The 20,981-nt window shown below is 57.1% G+C and overlaps 1 protein-coding gene across 1 annotated transcript; it reads left to right on the top strand.

Annotated features, from left to right (window-relative positions):
- The first annotated feature begins 928 nt into the window (after positions 1–928).
- YTHDF2 (YTH N6-methyladenosine RNA binding protein F2) lies at positions 929–18,370 on the top strand. Its single transcript, XM_027443812.3, has 5 exons — positions 929–1,238; positions 1,409–1,433; positions 2,033–2,112; positions 6,185–7,792; positions 17,415–18,370. The coding sequence occupies exons 1-5, from the start codon at positions 1,212–1,214 to the stop codon at positions 17,436–17,438; spliced, it is 1,764 nt and encodes a 587-aa protein (XP_027299613.2). The 5' UTR covers positions 929–1,211; the 3' UTR covers positions 17,439–18,370.
- Positions 18,371–20,981: the final 2,611 nt, after the last annotated feature.

Here is a 20,981-nt window from a genome sequence, read left to right as displayed (position 1 = left end):
CACGGGGGCTGGGGGATGAACCTCGAGAACCATTGGGGTGTTTTTGGGGTGGTTTGGGGGCTGATTTTGAGGTTGGGGTTGTTTTGGGGGGCTGATTTTGGGGTGTTTTTGGGGATTGTTTTGGGGTGTTGTGGGGGCTGTTTTGGGGGTTGAGGCTGTTTTGGGGGCTGGTTTTGGGGTGGTTTCAGAGCTGGTTTTGGGGTAGCTTTGGGGTTGGAGTTGTTTTTGGAGCTGCTTTTGGGGTGTTTTGGGGGCTGTTTTGGGGTTGGGGCTGTTTTGGGGGTAGTTTTGGGGGTAGTTTTGGGGTTGGTTTCGGAGCTGTTTTTGGGGGTGCTTTGGGGGCTTTTTTTGGAGTGTTTTTGGGGTGCTTTGGGGACTTTTTTGTGTTGTTTTTGGGGTGTTTTGGGAGCTGGTTTGGGCGTTAGGGTTGTTTTTGGGGTTATTTTTGGGGTTAGGGCCTGCGTGCCCACACTATGCCCCCCTTGGGTGCAAGCACTGAGCCTGTGGGGGCTCTGCCGGCCTCGTGCAGCCCCCAGCCCTACCCCACACCCCCCCACAGCCCCTCAGGGCCTTGTCCCACAGCCCCCGGCCCCATTGCGCCCTATGGGAAACACAGGGGGGGCATCGCAGTGGGGGCGCTCCCCACACCCCTAGGCACAATGAGCCAAACCGTGGAGGCTCAAACAGCGGCGAGCTGTTTAGGGGGGGCGAGCCGAGCCTAAAACTCGCCTTTTTTCACCCAAAAAAAAAAAAACACCTTAAAGGGCGCGTGGCCCTTTAAGAGCTCCCCCCTCCCACCAGGGGGCGCTGGGGGTCCTCCCGCCCTGCTGGTCCTCCTCCGGCCCGGCATGCACCACGCCCCCTCCCGCCATTGTGCCTGCGCGCGCGCGCGCGCGGGGCCGCGTGACGCCGGGTTGAAAGGGGGGGGGGGGAGCGCGCGCGCGTGTGTGGGCGCGAGCGCGGCGGGCCCGGGGCCATAGAGACGCGGACCGGAAGCAGAGGCCGGAGGGGCAGGGAGGGAGGAGGAGGAGGAGGGGGGGGGAGGCGAGGAGGGGGCCGCTCGCCCTAGAGCGTCGCCCCCCCAGCAGCCCCCTTCCGCCGCCGCCGCCGGCCCGGAGTCCTCCAAAGGCGGCCGCACCCCGAGCCCCGCTCCCGGACAAAGCCGCCGCTGCCCCGCCCCGCCCCGCCCGCAGCCCCGCCGCGGAGCCGCCATGTCGGCCAGCAGCCTCCTGGAGCAGGTAGGGGCCTCGCCGACCCCCCCCCAAATCCCCCACACGCCCCCTTTCCTTCCCTCCCTTCCCTCCCCCCCTTCCCGCTCCGTTGCAGGCCGCGGCCCGGTGGGGCCCAGCAGCGGCCTCCCCGCGGCCTGGGCCTGCCCCGCTCACCGCCGCGCTCTTCTCTCCCGCAGAGACCCAAAGGGCAGGGGAATAAAGGTGAGGGGGGCGCCGGGGGGAGCTGGGGCACCCGGGAGGGTGGGGGGGGACCGGGGGTGTGGGGGGTATGGGGGGTGTGGGGAGAACCGGGGGGAGCGGGGCCACGGGGTACTGGGAGCGCTGGGGGGGTACCGGGGGTGTGGAGGGCACTGAGGGGTATGGGGGGGTAATGGGAACGCTGGGGGATACTGAGGGTTTTGGGGTGTCTGATGGTACTGGGAATACTGGGGGTTACTGGGGGGTACTGGGAGCACTGGGGGGTACAGGGGGATGCTGGGGTGGGCACCGGGTCCGGTCGGGAGCAGGCGGCCCCGGGGGGAACTTGGGGCTCAGGGGGTGTGGGTGGGAAGCGCTCGGCTAAAGCAGCCCCAGGCAGCGTGGCCGTGAGCTGAAGGGGTTGGGGGAGGAGGAAAACCGCTGGGGAAAGGAAGAAGGGCCGCTAGGTAAATAAAATAAGTGAAATAAAAGCTGGCACGCTGCAGGAGTGTGAAGACGATCTGTGTGTGGGGCTGGGGGAAGCTCTCGGGCAGGGGCTGTGGCCTCGTAGCGCCCGGCGGGGCCGTGGCGGAGCTCTGTAACGCCCCGAATCTCTCCCCCAGTGCAAAACGGCTCCGTGCACCAGAAGGATGGCTTAAACGATGACGACTTTGAGCCCTACTTGAGCCCCCAGGCCAGGCCGGTGAGTAAGAGTACCTGCAGCGGGCAGGAAGCGCCGGGAGCCCGGCGGTTTCCTGCTGCTCCTGGCTGCCGAGGCAGGGCTGGCATCCTCGTGTCTGCCGTCCCCAGGGCGTTCTGCTCGCCCCATAACGTGGCTTTTACACCTGCAGCTCCCTAGGCAAAAAAAAAAACAGCCCCCGGTGGGTGAGGAATAAAGCTGTTAGCAACTTTTTGGGGTGTGGGGACCCCCTAGGGTTGGATTCAGCTCCTTTTTAACAGTAGCGACCAACTGTCTCCAAGTTAGCGTTTCTGATCTTTCAGTTTTACTGTTTTGACCTTGTTTCCTTGCTCGTGTGTGGTTCTTTATCCCCTACGAGCAGATGCACTCTGCTGCATTGTGAAACTGCTTCACAAAACGCTGCTGTGCTCTGGAGGCTTTGGGAGGATACTATCGGGGCTCTTATCTCTGCCAAGTAAACTGAAAATGCACGTCAAGGGTTTGTTGTTTTCCCCCCTCAAATTTTCACCAAAAAAAAGCCTGCGGAACCTTCTTGTGATAAAGGCTGTGAAGACTTTGTTAGAGCTCGAGTTAGAGTTGGGCTGCAGACTGTGACCAGCTTCGGAGAGTCGGCTTTCCCGATCCTTCCCCTCTTACCTTGTTCCTTCAGATTATCTCTGTTGGTAACTGGTCTGTCTTCGGAGCAGGAGAGCGACACGCAGCAGATGGAGTTCAGCTGATTAGATGTTACCAGTGGGCATTACAGATAAACATCTGCAGGCAGAGCGGGGCCCTGAGTTGGTTCCCTTGGCTTCTTTTCCCTCTCCTGCTGTGATTAGTGACAATAAGCTGCCTCACTTCTCCCTTTCTCTATTTTTTTAATCATATTTACTAGTCAGTGTATTTTATTTTTTTTCAGATAAAGGTGCCGCATGTTTTGTTGGAACGCAGGAGCAGGTTTCTATCTCAGTTAAATATTCAACAGGTCTTTTCCTAGTTCCTCTAAAAACTTGAGGCCAAGTTCCCTGTCAGTACCCTTCAGCACTCAGCCTGCCCGTGAAGGTAACTCGCTGCGTTCAGCTCCCTAAAATGTTACGAGCCTGAACTGTTTAGGGTGAGAGAGCGGGGTGACTTTTTCAAGCCTTGACTAAAATTAGCTATTTTCCTTGCCCTATCATTTAATGGTCAGTTTTTTGTTTTGTTTTGTCCCCAAGACCAGCATCACCAATCTCTAACCTCCATCTGGAAGTGGAAGTGTTTCCTACAGAGCATAGTTTCATTTAAATTTCCTAAACAGCATGACAGTTACTGCAATATTAGAAGCAAAACAATATTTGACTTTATTTTGTGTGCTTGGTACCTATCTGAAAGTTTCTTTTTGTGTCACAAACCGGTACAATTATTTTTTAAAAGCGAGGAGCTGAACCACAGCAGTTACCCTAGAAATTCAGCAGGAGTGAGGTAAAGCAGCTGTGTTGATTTTGACTGAAACTTTAGGGTAAGTTGAAGTTGTTGGTTCTTTTTTTTTTTTTTTTTACTGTGCTGTGATGCTCGTCACCTCTTGTCACCTCTCATCTGTATCGTGAGGCTCCTGATAATAAAAATCCAGAACCTGGGGGTGAGTCTGGAGGTGACCGGAGCTGCTGAGCTGCCAGCCAGGCTCCTGATAGAGAAGCAGGAAGGTTGCACCCCTCTTCTGAAGGTGGGAAGGGAGCTGAGGCTGAGAAATGAATCAAATTCAGCCAACTGCTGCAGCGCAGCACGAGAGCTCTGCTGGCTGAGCCCTCTCCAGCAGCACGAGGTAACCACGCTGTAAAGTTTCCTGGCCTTTAATTGGAGAGCTGCTGTTTCAGGTGCTTGTTGCTGGCCTGGCAGCCTGGGACGTGATGTTACTGCACGGTTCAGAGCTTAGGTACACGGTCAGTGACTCTTCATTCCAAAAACCAGCCCTGAAAGCTGAGCAGCAGCAGTAAATAAGCCCCAGCCCCTGGTCTGAGGTGGAGACGCAGAGGGATAGCGAATTTGAGGAAATAACTGTATGTGAAGTCTTAGTCATCGGAGAGAATTAAAAGCTGATGAGGCTTTATTTGCATGCTAATCAGTGTCAGTTGTGCAAGTGCAGTGCAGCAGAGCGAGGTGCTGCTTGATGGCGAAGCACGGCTGTGGAAATCGAGGCAGTGAGCAGCAGCAGCGGGCCTGTCGCAAACACACCGAGCTGCCAGCTCTCACCTGCTAATTAGGAGTTCATTAACTCCTCTGCTCCGGCCTTGCTGCGTGAGGCCAGCTGGTGAACGTTCTGCAGGTACTGCTTTAACCTGGGCTGCCTTCAAGTTCAGCGTCAGGCAGCACACGAGGAAATGTTTGGAGGTGACGGGGGCCGCGTGTTCGGCTGGCTCCGAAGGAGGAGGCTGCAGAGAGGGAGCTGAGCTCTGCGCTGCGCTGCCTGCAGCTTTTAGGTGAGGGCAAGGCACTTTGCTGGATCCAAATAGTAATTATTTGTGAAGTTCCTTCATTTGCCTTGCAAACCACCCCTTCGAGTCAGTGTTGCCGTTCGTATTTTTGGGCAGATTGAGCCCTCGAGACCGTTGGGTGGTTGGGGTTAGCAGGACTGAGTTCCTCAATTACTGAAACCGTGCCTGGGATAGGGGTTAATTTCGGTAATTTCTGGGCAGACGGGCAGGAGTGCCAGGCTTGGAGCTTCCCTGCAGTCACGCTGCGAAGTAGCACAAAGTTTTTTAGTTTTACACAGGGAAACGAGCTTTGTCTTTGCTATTTGAATTAAGGGATTGGAACCAGGGATCTTGAGAGCCCCCTTCCACCCCAAACACTGAAAACGGAGGGAATTTAATTCCTATTGATCTGGGGGAAGCTGAGGCTGACCCTGTTAGCCCCAAACCTGTTGCTTCCATTCAACCCCATGGAGGCAAAGCTATTTCTGGAGGATGCCCGAGCCATCTTGAGAGCCTCCGTGGATTTGGGCACGGCGTGAAGTCCTGGGGGAGCCGCTTGGCACATGGAAATGTGATTCAACGAAAAATGGAGTAGAGCCTGCTGCAAGCCAAGCTTTTAAACGGGAACTGAACTTCTCATCTCATCTGCATCGGGTTGGCATGTGAGCGGCTGCGTAGCACCAGCCCGTCTGCACCCAGGTTCAAATTACCAGCTGATAATGTCCATTAGCGAGGCTTTAACAGCTCCCCGGGGGGGACCCGGCTTTGAATACGAAATGACAGATGTTGTTCGTGGAAGCAAATCTTAGTCATGTCTGAGAGTTTCCTAATTGTAAAATTAAGCACTTGTTTTCATAACCTAAAGGCTATTTGGATGTTAAAAGGGAGACCAGAGCACAGAGCAGCTTTTTTTTTCTGCTCTGCAGCCTGCTTGCTCATGCTGTCGTGGTCACCACGCCATGAGGATGAGATGTTATTGATCGCTCCCCGTCTCCAGGTGTTTTTAGGATGTGCTTGCAGCAGCAGAGCAGCTGGTATCCCAAAGATGAGGCATTAAATCCTGTTTCGTTTGCGAGTTCTTGGAATATTTCGAACTCTAACAGTTGAGTTGTTGGGATAAAGCAGTTCTGGGTGGTAAGTTTGGGGAAGGGACTTGTGCTAGAAGCAGCGAGGACATTTGTGATTTCGGCAGTGCCCTTCACCCCGGGTATTCCACTTCTCTGCCTCCTTCCCCCAAACCCTGCATCATACAGAACGAGCTCTGACACGTACGTTCCCAGGTGAGAAAATCCCTCTTCCCTAGCAGGTAGGAGAAGCAGAAGATAGCACTATGCTAGGTAAGATGCTGCTTTCACAACGTGAGCAGGAGCTCCGAGGCAGCCCAGTGACCGGTCCGCACCGTGTGTGAGGAGCACCGTGTGTGAGGAGCACCGTGTGCTCTCCTAGCACCAGGAGCTGGTGAAGCCTTCGTGCTTCATCTGGCAGCAAAGCTGCTGCTGGAGGTGCTTTGGGGCCGGGCCCGTTTGCCTGCCCAGCCCCAGGGCAGGGAGGGTTGGGCACAGGAAGGCGAAACGGCTTCTGGTTCTGGCCCCTGGAAGCTTCTTCTGCTCGTCCTAACCGCTCAGTGCTCGCTTTCTGTTTTGCAGAACAATGCCTACACTGCGATGTCCGATTCCTACCTGCCCAACTACTACAGCCCCTCCATCGGCTTCTCCTACTCCCTGGGCGAGGCTGCCTGGTCCACGGGGGGCGACCCCCCCATGCCCTACCTGACCTCGTACGGACAGCTGAGCAACGGGGAGCCCCATTTCCTCCCCGATGCCATGTTCGGGCAGCCGGGGGCCCTGGGCAGCACCCCGTTCCTGGGGCAGCACGGCTTTAACTTCTTCCCCAGCGGGATCGACTTCTCGGCTTGGGGCAACAACAGTTCTCAGGGACAATCCACTCAGAGCTCCGGCTACAGCAGCAACTACGCCTACGCCCCCAGCTCGCTGGGGGGAGCCATGATCGACGGGCAGTCCGCCTTCGCCAGCGAGACCCTGAACAAGGCTCCGGGCATGAACGCCATCGACCAGGGCATGGCCGCCCTCAAGCTGGGCAGCACGGACGTGGCGAGCAACGTCCCCAAAGTGGTCGGCTCGGCCGTCGGCAGCGGCTCCATGGCCAGTAACATCGTGGCCTCCAGCAGCTTGCCCCCGGCCACCATCGCTCCCCCGAAACCCGCGTCCTGGGCCGACATCGCCAGCAAACCGGCCAAGCAGCAGCCCAAGCTGAAGACCAAGAACGGCCTGGCGGGCTCCAGCCTCCCGCCGCCCCCCATCAAACACAACATGGATATCGGGACTTGGGACAACAAAGGGCCGGTGGCCAAAGCCCCCTCGCAGGCTCTGGTCCCCACCATCGCTCAGCAGCCCCCCCAGGCGTCCCCCCAGCCCGTGGGGCAGCAGATGAGCGGCAGCCCGCCGGTGGTGGCGCAGGCTTCGGCCGGGCAGCAGCAGCAGCAGCCCCAGCCGCTGCCCCCGCCGCAGCCCACCCCGCTGGCCGTGCCGCAGCAGGGGGCGCAGCCCGCCCGCTGGGTGGCCCCCCGCAACCGCGGCACCGGCTTCGGCCAAAACGGGGCGGACGGCGGCGGCGGAGGTGGCGGAGGAGCGGGGCAGGCTCAGGCCGGCTCCGGGTCCGCCCCGTTGGAGCCTCACCCGGTCCTGGAGAAGCTGAGGTCCATCAACAACTACAACCCCAAGGATTTCGACTGGAACCCCAAGCACGGGCGGGTGTTCATCATCAAGAGTTACTCCGAGGACGATATCCACCGGTCCATCAAATACAACATCTGGTGCAGCACGGAGCATGGCAACAAGAGACTGGATGCCGCCTACCGCTCCATGAACGGGAAGGGCCCCGTTTACTTACTGTTCAGCGTCAACGGGAGCGGTCACTTCTGCGGGGTAGCAGAGATGAAATCCGCTGTGGACTACAACACGTGCGCGGGGGTGTGGTCCCAGGACAAGTGGAAGGGACGTTTTGATGTCAGGTGGATTTTTGTGAAGGACGTTCCCAACAGCCAGCTGCGGCACATCCGCCTAGAGAACAACGAGAATAAACCAGTGACCAACTCCAGGGACACTCAGGAGGTGCCTCTGGAAAAGGCTAAGCAGGTGTTGAAAATCATTGCCACCTACAAGCACACCACCTCCATCTTCGATGACTTCTCACACTATGAGAAACGCCAGGAGGAGGAGGAAAATGTCAAAAAGGTAACGCCTGGGTCTGCCCGGCGGGGTCCTGCGGGGCAGGAGGCGGGCTGCCGTGCCGCGGATGGGGTCTGTGGCCTGAAGGCACGGGGTGCGTGGGCGAGTTTGGGCATCAAGGGGCTTTTTGGGGGGCTTTTTGGCTGGCTGTGTGCTCACACAGGCAACCTGCTGGCCAAGGGGGTGCAGAGGGGTGCTGCCAGAGCTGGGTGCCTCCTGGCAGAGCGGGGTGAGGAAGCTCGTGCTGGCCCTGCTGGTGGTCTCCTGCCCTTTGGTTGCTGCAGATCCCAGATTTCCCCAGCACCACGCTCCGCACAAAACCCATTTTCCCCCTGGTCAGCTCCGGTGTTGGGATGGCACAGAGTGGGAGATCAGGGGGGCTTTGGGGGCGGTGGAGGCTTTGGCAGATGTTCCCCACCGCTCATAAAACCTCCGCTGGCAGCAGCTCCTGGCCCTCCCCGGGCAATCCAGCCCCGTGCTTAATTATCCTTCCCGGCAGCAGGCTTTGTCTAATGCCCAACCTAAATCTCCCTTGCAGCAATTTAAGGCCGTGAGCGCTCGTCCTCTCCCGTGGAGGCGGCGTGGGTCGTTCTGTTCCTTTGGCAGCGAGGGGCAGGACCTGGAGCTGGTCGGCTGGCACCGGCACGGTGTGGCCGTGCCCTGCCACGTGGGTCTGCCACCCCGAAGCCTGCTGTCACCCCTGTTTGTTCACGGGGCGGGCTGGAAATCATTCCCAAACTCTGATTTGGGAGGAAATGCAGTGAGCGGTGAGCCTGGGTGCGCTCGTGTTAGAATCACCTGCGGCTGACCTGCTCTGCAGCGGGGCTCTGCTGGGATTTGATCACAGCAGTGATTAAAATTGAGCCCCGGCACAGCTCGAGGAGGGCTGCTGAGCCCTCGGGTGGGCTCTGCACCTTCAGCGCTGGGGAATCTTCCACCAGCAGCTGGAGAACTGAGTCGGGAGCTGCAGCCGCTCACCACGGCAGTGAACACCTTAATTTCGTGTTGTATTTACTTGGAGCATCAGCCCCATAAGCAGCATCACCAGAGGTGGTCCCATCTCGGAGCCTCGAGCATTTGCAGTGCCTGAAGGAAATCTGTAGGGGAGGATGGAGCCACAGGGCAGGGGGAGAGGAGGATTTCTTCATTTCACACCTGAACTTGCTCTCTGTGAGGAGCTGGATGCGCTGTGTGACCTCACATCCGAGCATTGCTTGCTCTCCATCCAGCCTTTCTCTTTCTCCTTTCTCAGCTGAGGCTGTGAGCGGGGTGGGCATTGCAGGGTGCTGTGGGAAGTGGGGTCCTCACCTGCCCAGCATCTGGGCAGGGACGGAAAGAAAATTGTCATGGGGAGGTGCAAGGGGGTGGGAAGAAGGAAGAGAACAGAGGGGGAGAGGGGCCAGGCACGTGGCCTGCTGTTTGCTAGCTTACAACGGCTTGAAAATGAGTAAGATATTAAAAATAGGGACTTGGCAGTTTCCTTTAAAATGCAAAACATCCCTGCCCGTCTCCTCAGCTGGGCCTTGCAGCCTGTCCCCAGCAAGCCTCGGATTTTTTGGGGTGCTCCTGCGTGGTGGGGTCAAAGCGGCCGCAGCAGCGGGCGTTGGGCGCCTCCCTCCCGGTGCTGCTCCGGTGCAGAAGTGGCCGTTAGGAAATGGCAATGCTGCAAATCCTCCTCCGGGAGCAGGAGGCAAGGAGGAATTCGTGAAGTTTGCTTTCGGCTGCTGACTCACCATGGGGCATGCAGAGGGCCGCTGCCCTGTGACATCCGGCACGGAGGAAGTGAGTGGCTCTTTTCTTGCAGCATTTCGGGGCTTTTCTTGCAGCGCTTTGACCTCTCGGAGGGCTCTCTGCCGCGGCCCCGGGGAGGGTTGGGGTTTCTGTGACCGCTGCCGTGCGCCCTCACTGAGGAGCGGCTGCAGGGTGGGTGCTGACAGGCACCCTGGGGGCTGCGGTTGGCAAAAAAAAAAAAAAAAGAACCAGAAAAAAAAACCCCAGCCCCACGCTGTGCCTGCCCCGGGACACCTCAGCGAGTCACCTGGAAAAAGAAGAGTAATCAGAGAGCGCAGCCGGGGCAGTGGAAAGTTAAAATGCTCCTGGGGCTGCGGCGCTGCCTCCCTGCCCGTGGTGTGTCAGGCTGCTTTTGTGTCGGGGAAATCCCGCTGCAACGAGCTCTTTGTCTCCACCACCAGTCCTGGGGTGGCGATGCCACGGTAATTCCTGCGTTCCTCTCCCCTGGAGCTGAAATGTCTCCACTGGGCTTGCTCTGGGCTCGGAGCGAGCTGTGGTTGTCGCACTCGGCTCCCAGCTTGACAAAACCTCTGCAGTTGGATCCGTGCTCGCCGCCCGAGCAGATGGGCGAGCTCTTGTGCAAGCCTGGGAACTCTCCAGGATCCTTTGCTACGTCTCCCTGCTGATGTCGCTGCTCTAGAATTCCCCAAAATAGTCCCCAGAAGTCATATGAAAAATATCTCTGGGGGTTGGTGCTGTTCCCTCTGGCCGGTGAGGGGAGGTTCAGCGGTGCTGGAGGCGCTGAAATCGTGCTCTTGTCCTCGCCTCTGCCCTCTGATTTCTTTCGAGGTCTTGCTTTGCTTTACTAAATCAATTTTTTAAAGGGTTTAGGTGTTTGTGCCCAAGGGATGAAGCCGACTGCTGGTGTGAGCCCGGCTGGAGCAGTGCAGGGCTTCTGGAAAGCCAGCGGTGTTTGTGGGGGGGGTGTCAGCAGCTCCTTCGTGGGAAGGATGGCTTTACCTTTGGTGAATGAACAACCAGAAAACATGCTCCCAGGGACGCCCATGGGTCTTTCATCCCCTTGCCAGGACTGGGGGACTTTCCTTGGGTTTTTCAGGGATTTGGGGAAGGAAATTGCATGAAAAACGTCCTGCCCTCCCTGCGGGGTGGCCGGATGCCCGTGGCCAGTTGGCATCGAGTCGGGGCGAGCAGTGCGGGGTCGGGATCTGTGCTGAGGCTGTGCCCCTCCAAACAGAACACGGTGAGGGTGCAGCTTCCCCAAACGTGCTGCTTTCTGCGCTGAAGGAGTTCCACTAGGGGCATGTGGCGCTGCCCCCACAGCAGGTAGGATGCAGGGACACGGAGCGGGGCTGTGCGAGCCTGCCTGGCACCAGCAGGCAGCTCCCCAGCCCCTGGGAAAGGGAGCGCCTCCGATGCCTCCTGCAGAGCTCTTCAGCTCTTCATCTGTAGCCTCTGAGGGCAGGGAGGAGTGGGAATATTTCCTGTAGCACTGCTCTCCTTCTGCTGGTTGTCCTGGCTGATGCTGTGTTGCGTCTGGCTTTGCCATCTCCCCAGGAGAGTGTTTCTGGCTGCAGGGGAGGCAGATTTGGTTTGTGGGCACTGCACATCCAGGCACAGGCAGCTGTGCCAGCAAGGGGACGCTGCTTGCACTCCTGTGGTCCCTTTTATCCAGCCATCCCGAGGCTGTTTGCTGTTTCTGCTCTAGATCCTGACCCTAGTGAAGGGATTTTAGCTGTTTTTTACCAGGACAGGCACTGAGTGCCCTCCACTGCTCGGTAACACGCCTTCTTTCCCCCAGCTTAGTCCCAGCCTTCCCAGTCCTGTGCATGTGTCTGTGTTCATCAGTAACACTGAACATACCCCCTGCTGCATACCCTAGTATTTTGTTGCTCCCTGTTTGCCACCAGCAGTGCTCTGTGCGTGCCACACCTGCTGGCAGCACTGCGGAGCGCTTAGTGGTGATCTCCCGCAGCTCGGTTACGTTTTGCTTTGCTTAGGGGCAGCAGAAAACGGGAGGGGAAGGCTCAGCTCCCCCTGCCCTGACCCAGGAGCAGCAGGGAGCCGTTTCCCTGCAGCGAGGGAGCCTGTTCCAGCTCCTGACTCCGTCAGCATCTCGTTAGAGTCAGCTTGTGGCTTCTGAAGGTGGGGAGAGGAGCAGTAATCGGATGGAGAGCCTCCGTCTGCAGGTCAGCAGGCCACCAGGAGCTGCTCGCTCCTTCACATCCCCCTGCTCCAGGCTGCTTCACCTGGCTCCGAGCTGCAGGATGCCCCGGCCTGATCCTGCTGCCAACGTGTGAAGTGTCTGCACTGTGAGCGCGATGACTTCAAGAGAAGGGCTGGAAAACCAAGACTTGGTGCCTCCCTCAGTGACTGAGCCGGGCTGCGTGTGGCTGGCGGATTCCCTGGGAGCTGCGAGGAGAGAGAATGGGAGATGTCGGTGCTGGTGGCTTTCTTCAGGAGCTGTGAGCAAGGTGCTGGCACCGAGGTTAGCAGCTGCTGATCCAGGCCCTGTGGTTCAGGTTATTTTATGAACAGGTCCCTACAAGCAGCTTGGTTTGAAGCTGAGCACCGTGCGCGGGGCATGGCTCTGCTCTGCTGCCTGGTGCAGAGGTGCAGGGTCACAAAACATCACCTGAAGCTGACCAGGATCCTAGGAGAATTGCTGAAGTGCATCGATACACGGGCAGTGTGGCAGTGCAGGACATCAAGAGCAGCTTCGTGCACCGAGTTAGTGGGAAAATTGTAATTCTGCAGCACTTCTGCCTGCAAGGAGCCACTTCTCTTCTGTGTTACGTGACCGGTGCTCAGCTGGGAGGCATCGTGTTGGGTGCTGTGTGACTGTTTCAGCTGCAGTTCTTTGAGCCCTCTTATTCTCCTGAACGTTCCCATTTGTACCTGGGAGTGGCTGGGCTGTCCTGGGGCTTTATGGGTTCCTAAATCAATTCCTTTGTGGTGTGTGAACCAGTGCTGCTCTGCTCATACTGGGGCAGAGTTGTCCAAGGCAGGCTCTGCTCAGGAGGGCTGCTCTTACCTCTGGGATTGCCTCTGGCATTCCCCGGCTGGGGCAGAGCCTCTCAGAGCTCCTTCAGCGACGAGCTGCCCTGCAGGAGGTGCTTACTGGGCACACACCTCGAGTGATCGGCCCTCTGAGTGGCTCGTAGGAGAGCTCTGGGGTTTTGCAAGTTGTTCTCTAGGAAGAGCTTGGAGATGGAGCCTGTTTCTGGTTCCGTACCACTAGCGTTGCTTTATTAAAAGGACAATGTTAAGATTTTTCCCCTGTGGTTAACAGCAGAGTGGTTCTTATGATGCAATATTGGCTTAGAAGACTTTGAGATCTACCTGCAGCTTCGTCTCATTTCTAGTCTTGACACTAAAGCAGTGGGATTTCTTCCTGTTCCACGTGCATCTGTATGCACAAGGCTCTGTTCTCCCAGCTGTTACTCATGATTTGATGTCACCTCCTCTAAAACCTTCAGAGAACTCCTAATTGCGTGATGATAATGAAGACACCACAAAGTCCCGACCATCGCTCGACCTTTAGGCTGCTGTCAGCCAGCCTGAGTCTGCATTCAGCTGCTGCGAGTGCTGTGCTCCTGGTGAGCTTAAAGGAAAAAAAAGGGAAAAAAACAAGAGTTGAGATCTCAAACTGCTCCGGTGAGTGCTGCTGCGTGTTCCCCTTCTAGCAGCGATGTGAGGCAGAGGCACAGAAGGCTGCAGGTGGCTCGGCTGTGTGCGCCCTGCAGCCTTCACTTGGCACGGAGAAATCGAGCATCTTCACCAGGGGGTTGCGAGGTGGCTGACCCGGGGCTGTGCTGGATGCGTGGAGGCGTTCCTCGAGCCTCCTTGCTCTTTTTCCAGGTAGTCAGCTCTGCATGCAGCCAGCAGTAACGTGGTGAGGAGCAAATGGCTGTAAGGACAGCACGAGCACGTGTTTCTCCATCTCCTAAGGCTCCCTCGCCTTTATCAGGAGTTCCTGGGCCCAGCGTTTGTGTCCTGCTGGCTTTCCTTCTCCCACGTTTTGATTCCTTCTTTGAGCATCCTCAGGACGCTGTGGCAGCGAGTTCCTCGGCTTAATGAGGTGCTCTGGGAAGAAGCTGCCACCTCGTTCTCATGCAGGAGGAGAAGCTGAACGATCTCAGTGTGCAGCCGGTGCCTGCTCTGCTCTCCCACCCCATTTGGCCTTCTCCAGGAGCGAGAGCTGCAGCCCGGTGCCTCTGCAGGTAGAAACTTTCCTGCCCTTTTTTTTTGCTCGTCCCTGCTGCCCTTGTCGAACCCTTTCCCAGTTCTCCCGTGGAGGTGGAGAGGAGCAGGCGCTGCTCGGGGCCGAGGTGCAGCTCGGGCTGTAGCAAAGCCCGGCGATAAGGTCTGTTCTGGACGTGTTTGCTCTGATTTGGGGTGTTTTCCAGGCGCTACGGATCAAACCAAGCCTTGCTTCTGGTCGTTACTGGCAGCTCGGAGCCCATCACCGTGGGGTTAGGGCAGTTTTTGTTTCCACCTGCGTCATTTGCTTTATCTCAGCCACGCAGACCGAATTCACTGCGCCGTTCAGCTGGGTTTTGTCCCAAGGCCCTCCGGTTCTTCACACTTGGCTGCTGTTTTATTACCTGGGATGGAACAGTAGCATCAGGAAACGTGGTCACTTCATTATTTGCTCTTTCCTATTTTTTTTTTTTAAGGGCTATTTTGAACCACAGATTTTAGCGAAGCTCCCCAGATTCTCTGTACAGGGTTATTCAGTCTTTACCGTGACACTCGCACGGTGTGACAGAGGGTAGAAAAAGTGAGATATTGAAGGGTTTGAACCATGCAGGTGGGAGCCCTGCCTCTTCTGAAGGGGCACTGGGTGCTCATTTTCTGGTGCTGATCCTCCTTGTGTGAGCTGTGACTGTAGAGGAACTCAAGTCATGAAACATGCTTCTTGTGAACCCAAATGGGGAGGAACACGACTTTAAAACACCCAAAATCACCTTACTGTGCCTGGTGCAGGTGAAAATTTTGGCACAGAGCTCAGGGAACCTCTGTAAGTGCCACTGGACACAGTTTGCTTGAATTTGATGTTACCTGTTCCCCTTCCTTTCATCTGTGCTGTTACTTCCCCCCTCCGCAGGGTTTCTGCGTGGCAGATGGGTCAGAGCCGAGCGCCCTGAGCCCCGACGGGGAAATTGGAGCTGGAAACGAGAGGTGCTGCTGTGCCCAAAGCCCCCGACTGCAGGAAGGTGGCTGGCTTCCCATGCTTCCCACCCCGGTACTGGTGGGGAGCAGTGAGGGTGCCCTGCAGGAGGACGAGGTGGATTTCTGCCCTTCCCAGCACCTCGATGGGATCTGTGCGGCTGCTCCTGCGCCCTGGAGCCAGCAGGAGCCCGCTCAGCCCTGCTTGTGGTGTCCCTGCTTGGCCCGTGCGTTCCCAGCGATGCTGGTTTCTTCTTTTAGGGGTTGTGTAGATGTTGGTTTTGCTCCCTTAGGCTTCTATCAAATTCTTAGCTGCAAAGCTGGCAAGGAATTGCTTTTATTTTCAGGCCTCCCCTTGTCTCCTGGTGACCCGGAGGTGTAGGCACAGCCGTGTCTGGAAGCCAGGCGCTGTTCTGGTGTGAGGCAGGCTCAGGTGCAGCTCCTCCCTGTAGCTCTCACGGCTTCCTAATGCCCACGGTAGGAAAACCTCACCTTTGGTTTGTAACCCAGGCCTTGGGGCTGTCTGTGGAGCTGATAAGCCCAACAGAAGCGAAGCCTCATCCGTGGCTGTGCTGTCTGTGGCTGTGCTGGGCCAAGCTGAGTGTCCAAGCTGAGCCAGCAGCCTGCCTCGGGGACAGGGCCCTGGAAATCCTGCTCTGCATCACGGTACCTCGCCAGGATCACATCCAGGGTGTGAGAGGAGAGCTGGGGAACCCAACACCGTGCTGCTGCAGCGAGAGGTGTGGGCTGCTGGAGGTGTGGGGCAAGGCGCAGGAGCTCGGGGAGTTGTGTTGGTCTCTTGAGGCTGGTGTTTGGCTGTGGGGTTTTGGGGTTATCACCCGTTGGCATCAGCTCTGGGCGCAGGCTCCTGAGCCCTCTGTTGGCTTTGGCTCCCCGCAGCAGGGCTGCCTGGGGTCTGTCCTCAGCCTGCTCCGCTCGCTCCTTCGGCTGGTGGCATTGGGACCTGGCTGGTGGCATTGGGACTGCTGTGACGTGTCGCAAGGATTGAGCAGGGTGATGCTGGAGGGCTTCTGCTTAACCAGAGCTTGGTGCCTGCCAGCCCCATGGTGCTGTGTGAGCGACAGCAGCCGGATCCCACTCATCACCGATCCCTTTTGCGCTCTGGTTGCTGACGGATCGGCTGCAGGGAGGCAGGGATGTGTCCGTGCTGCTGTCCTTCTCCTGCTCCTCCTATTTAAATCAGCGAGGTGACAGCCCAGGTGTGCAGAAAGGCAGCCAGGGAGAGCAGGAAGCTTTTGGGGATCTCCTCCTGAGGATGTCCTATGAGATCAGAGCCCAAGGTGTGGATGCTGCTGCCTGTGCTGCCTCCTGCTGGGCTTCCCTGCAGGCACCGTGCCCTCGGTGGTGGATGCTGCAGCGCTGCTGCCCTGTGGCACCTGTCCTGGGGCTGTGTCCCAGGCTCTGGGTGATGCTGGTGGAGGGAGCTGCTGGTTCTGCACGGTGCTGGGTCAGTGCTGAGCAGGAGGAGGCTTTGAAATGGAACAGCAGGCTGAGGAGCTGAGGAGGAGCGGTGCTGTGATCCACCCCGAAACGGAGCTGTTCGGGCACGTCCCCGCTCTAGCCTGGAGGCACGGGGACATCTGGCAGATGGGGATCTTCGGAGGGGGTGTCCTCTGCCTCTGAGAAGTCAGACTTTTTGAGGCCGTTTATCTGGCACCTCCGGGCACCATGGGGACAGCCACGAATGGAGCCGTTCTGCTCAGCACCACGGTACTTGGATTTTTGCAGTTGAGTGCCAGCATCTTTTAGCACCTGCAGGAGGTTCGGGCAGCTGTACCAGAGCAGAACCGAGTGAAGTCGACTGATGCAGTGCAAATATTCTTGGAGAGCCTGTGCTCGAGTCCACCCCCTCTCCCTGGCAGGTCTCCTGTGCATGGCGCTGTGTGGGGCTGGCTGTCCCCGTGCTCAGGGAGGGCAGCAGGGCACGGAGGAGCTGGAGCTGGAGCCTCCTTGGTGCTGCCGGCTCCTGGCACAAGGCGTTGCTTCCAGGAGGCTCCGTGAGCTGTTGGCAGGTTTCCTTTTGGAGGTGGTGCCTGGGAACAACGCTTTGAAGGTGGGCTGGGCAGCACCTCGCAATCCCTTGGGATAATCAGCAGCTTGTGGGCAAGGCTGCTGGGTTTGGCTTGGGGTCTGTGCGTGTTCAGTGCTGGAGGAGGGCTGCAGGCGGTGTCTGCAGGTGCTGGGAGAGCCTCCAGCCCGTGAAACACCAGGGGAAAAAGGCAGAGGCAGCACTCCAGTCCCCAAAAGCTGCTCCCTGCAGCGTGGTGCTGGCTCCGTGCTCGGTGTCCTGCAGTGCCCAGGAGGGTGGGAGCTTCTTCCAACCCCCTCCCCGATGTGAGTGACTCCAGCAGTCACCTCGACTGACCTCCCACTTTCACCAATTCTTCCTTGGTTTGTCCTTCGCATTTTGCTTCTTATTCTTCACTCCTTATTTTCCCCACTCCTCAGCTCGCAGGGAAATCCCAGAGCTCTGCTGTTGAGGATCCCTCCAGGGGCAGGTGCTGAGCTGGTGGCCCCGAGCCCCGCACGTCTCAGGCTCACCTCACCCACCCCAGACACGTCCCTGCCGTGTGCTGAAATGCTGCTGTGTGAATCCAGTGAATCAAACTCAACCCTGGTGGTTTTGTAAGAGCTGCTTGGCTAACCTGCTGTCTTTTTTTTCCCTTTTTTCTTCTTGCTTTTGCAGGAACGCCAAGGCCGTGTCAAGTAAAAGACCGTTCCTCCCCCAGAGACTGCAGCAGAGGTTGCGTCCCGGCTATCTCTCGGAGAGAGAAGGAAAGAGCAAAAATATCCCAGAGAGAATTAGGACTTTTTTTTTCTTAATTTCATTGACTTCAAAGTGACTCTTACAAACTTGCAGTTTAAAAAAAAAAAAAGTATTGGAATTTCACAAGACATAGGACTTAAAATAATAATAAAAATTAAAAAAAAAAAAAATCCCTTCTAGGTAGAGCATAGGTTTAAAAAAAAAAAACTGTTCCCTTTCTTTTGGCTTTGGTTGTGATTTTTGGAGCATACGCTTTGTTTTTTGTCTTTTTACTATGTTTTTTCGGATTTTTCAAGTCCGTAAGTGGCATATGCCTTTTTTCTCTAATTTTTAAACCCCGCTGCTTCCCTTCCTTCCACCCCCTCGCGCCTCCTTCCCCTGGTTTTGACATTTGCACTTGGAACACCGAGTTGTAACATCCACCGCAGAAAGTGGAGGAACTTTTTTCTTTTCTCCCCACCCCCCCGGCCTGGAAGAGGAGGGATCCGACGAGGAAGTTGGGGTTTTGGCCTAAGAAGAATTGAGCAGAAATTGTCCACGAGGTTGTGTCTTGAAGGTGGTTCATTTTTCGCTGACCCTTTGTTACTCGAAAGTCAAGTACTAGGAGTCCTAAGAGATGTTCTGTTCTTGTGCATTATACGGATTACAGATGAAGTCTGGGTTAATTTGATTTGAGAGCTGAGAACAGCGGTAAAAAAAAAAAAAACTTGTTTTGTTTACAGGAAAATGATTTTTGGACAAAAAAAAAAATATTGTAAAATGTGTAGTGAATATGTTTCTTCAGTTTCTTGTTAAGCCAATGAGGAATGGGCGTTGCCTTTCTTTTCACCATTAATCACTTCTCAATAATAAACGTGAGATCCTGTTGAGCATCACTGGTGTCCGCTGCTCACTTTGGCGCTCCCCTCTCTGATTTTTTTCCCCTCTTTTTGCTCTGCAGCTCGGGGTTTGCTGCTGCATCCTTCCCTTAATGCCCGTGGTGCTGAGCCTGATGGGTTTGGGGTCTCCACCTCGCTCCCCGTGCATGGGGGTCGCTTCCCCAGCCCTGCTCCCTCCTCGGCAGGAGGATGTTTGGGGCTGGGGCTGCCTTCTCTTGGGATTTGGAGCCCCTCCCCGGTGTGAGCTGTGCCCTACTGCTGGGATTTGTTCCCATTTCAGGGGTAGGTTGGGGATCACCCCACGGATGAGCATTGTCATTTTTGGGGTTAATTTTTTGGGCTATATTCTTGCTTTGGTCAAAATCTGGCTCCGAGCAGCCCCATCCCTTTCCTGTTTTCTGCTCTTATTGCCCAAACCAAGCGGTGCTGTGGTCACCTCTGTTTTTGGGGGGATTCCTTACACCTTTCCTCCAGAGGAATTTCAGTCTCTGTGTTTTTTTTCGCTTGCTTTCCCTCCCCGAGCTGGCTGAAGGTGCGGAATCCCTGGCGGTGTCTTCAAAGCTGGTGTAAAACCTTCCCTGCCTGCAATTACTTCAGAAAAAAACTACCTGCCCCATCACCTTACTGACCCCGCAGCAAGGCCCCGTGCTGGTGTTTGTGCTGCTTTGGGGCTCTTCCCTGAAGTTTGGCCAAAAATGGGTCATTTTTGCGTAATGCCCGGCCGTGCTCTGCTGCTGGGGAGACCTGCGGGTTTGGGGGGGGGAAACCGAGAGGGTGGCACCAAAACGGGGTCCAACGTGAGGAGTGTTTGTACCCAGGAAGGGGCCGAGTGGGTGTCCTAGAGATTTAGGGGAAGAAAGATTTAGGTAGCTGAGATACGGAGAAAGAGGTATTGACGTGCCTTCATTTGGGGGATGCTGCTGAAGGTTTGGCTGCCCCGAGGAGGTGTCTGGGCATGGCAAACGTACGGATACTGGCAAAAAAATGGAGACCACACCAATAAAATATGAAAAAAAAAAAAAAAAAAGCAATTTTACTGCTCCCCTTTATTTCCAAAGGCAAAATATTTGCACATCCCCTGTAGGCTGCGTGGGGGAAGCCCCCGTGCCCTGCTTTGCCCCCATGGCCCTGCTCCCTGGGAGGAGGTGAATTCCCCGTGCCCCCCCAGCAGGGCAGGGAGCTGGGGGGGGCTGCAGAGCAAAGGGCTGACCCGGGCCTTGAAAGACAAAAAAAAACACGGGTTCTGGGCACTGCATAAACCCTTGGGTAAATAATGTGCAACGCCTCTGCGCATCGGGGCAGGGCTGGGGGGGTCCAAACTGCCCTGAGGAAGGGGCTCGGCTCTGCTGCAGGGGGAAACATCAGCCCTGGGGGCTTGCAGTACAAATGCAGAGAGCCCTGCAGGTGGTCGGAGCACCCGGTGGCGTGGGGAGGGTGCGGTGACACCGACCGGGTGCTGGGAGCGGAGAGGAGCCGGGACTGCCACGGGAGGGCTCCCGTGCACCGCGGCGTGGGGCTGTGCACGGCTGGGAGGGGTTGTGAGCATTGCTGTGTGCATTGCTGTGTGCATGGCTGTGTGCATTGCTGCGTGCATTGCTCAGCACTGCTGCGCGTGGTTGTGCACTGCTGTGCACGGCCGTGCATTGTTTGGTGCATTGCTCAGCGCTGCTGTGCAGGATTGTGCATTGCTGCGCGTGGTTGTGCATTGCTGCACCTGGTTGTGTGCACGGCTTGGTGCTGCTGTGCATGGTTCTGCATTGCTATGCATGGTTGTGTGCATTGCTCAACACTGCTGTGCGTGGTTGTGCACTGCTGCACGCGCTTGTGCATCGCTGTGCACCTCTGTGCATGGTTGTGCATTGCTCAGCACCGCTGTGCTCCGTTGCTTGTGCCCTGCTGTGTGGGGCCGGGCACTGCCCTGCACCATTGTGCGTGGTTGTGCACGGCCGGGCATCGCTCTGCACCCCTCTGCGTGGCTGCTGTGTGGGGTTGTGCACCACCCCGTGTCCCTATCCCCGTGTCCCCATCCCCTTGTCCCTATCCCCATGTCCCCATCCCCATGTCCCCATCCCCATGTCCCCATCCCCGTGTCCCCATCCCCATGTCCCATCCCCGTGTCCCCATCCCCATGTCCCCATCCCCGTGTCCCCATCTCCATGTCCCCATATCTGCAGGTCCCAGGTGCATCCCCCGGGTTGGGGGCTGGAGCATGGTGGTGGCACGGCTGGGGACAGCCCGCGGCGCTGTCACCTCCCCGGCCACTCTGAGGCCACCCTGGGGGGGTTGTGGGGGTGTCCCTTCCCCACGCATGGGTGGGAGGGGGTTAACCCTTCTCTGCTTGGTGTGGTGGGGACTTACGGGGATGGGGACATAGGGATGGGGTCCTGCAGATATGGGGACATGGGAATGGGGACATGGGAATGGGGACACAGGGATGGGGACATGGGGATGGGCATCTTCAGGGTTGGGGACAAGGGGATGGGGACATGGGTGTGGAGACACAGGGATGGGACCTGCAAGGATGGGGACAAGGGATGGGGACCCATGGGGAAAGTGACATAGGTGAATGGGGACATACAGAGATGGGGACACAGGGGGAGAGGGACAC

This window comes from Anas platyrhynchos, chromosome 24 (assembly GCF_047663525.1).
Source record: "Anas platyrhynchos isolate ZD024472 breed Pekin duck chromosome 24, IASCAAS_PekinDuck_T2T, whole genome shotgun sequence".
Taxonomy (NCBI): domain Eukaryota; kingdom Metazoa; phylum Chordata; class Aves; order Anseriformes; family Anatidae; genus Anas; species Anas platyrhynchos.
This window is presented reverse-complemented; position numbering and strand designations above follow the sequence as displayed.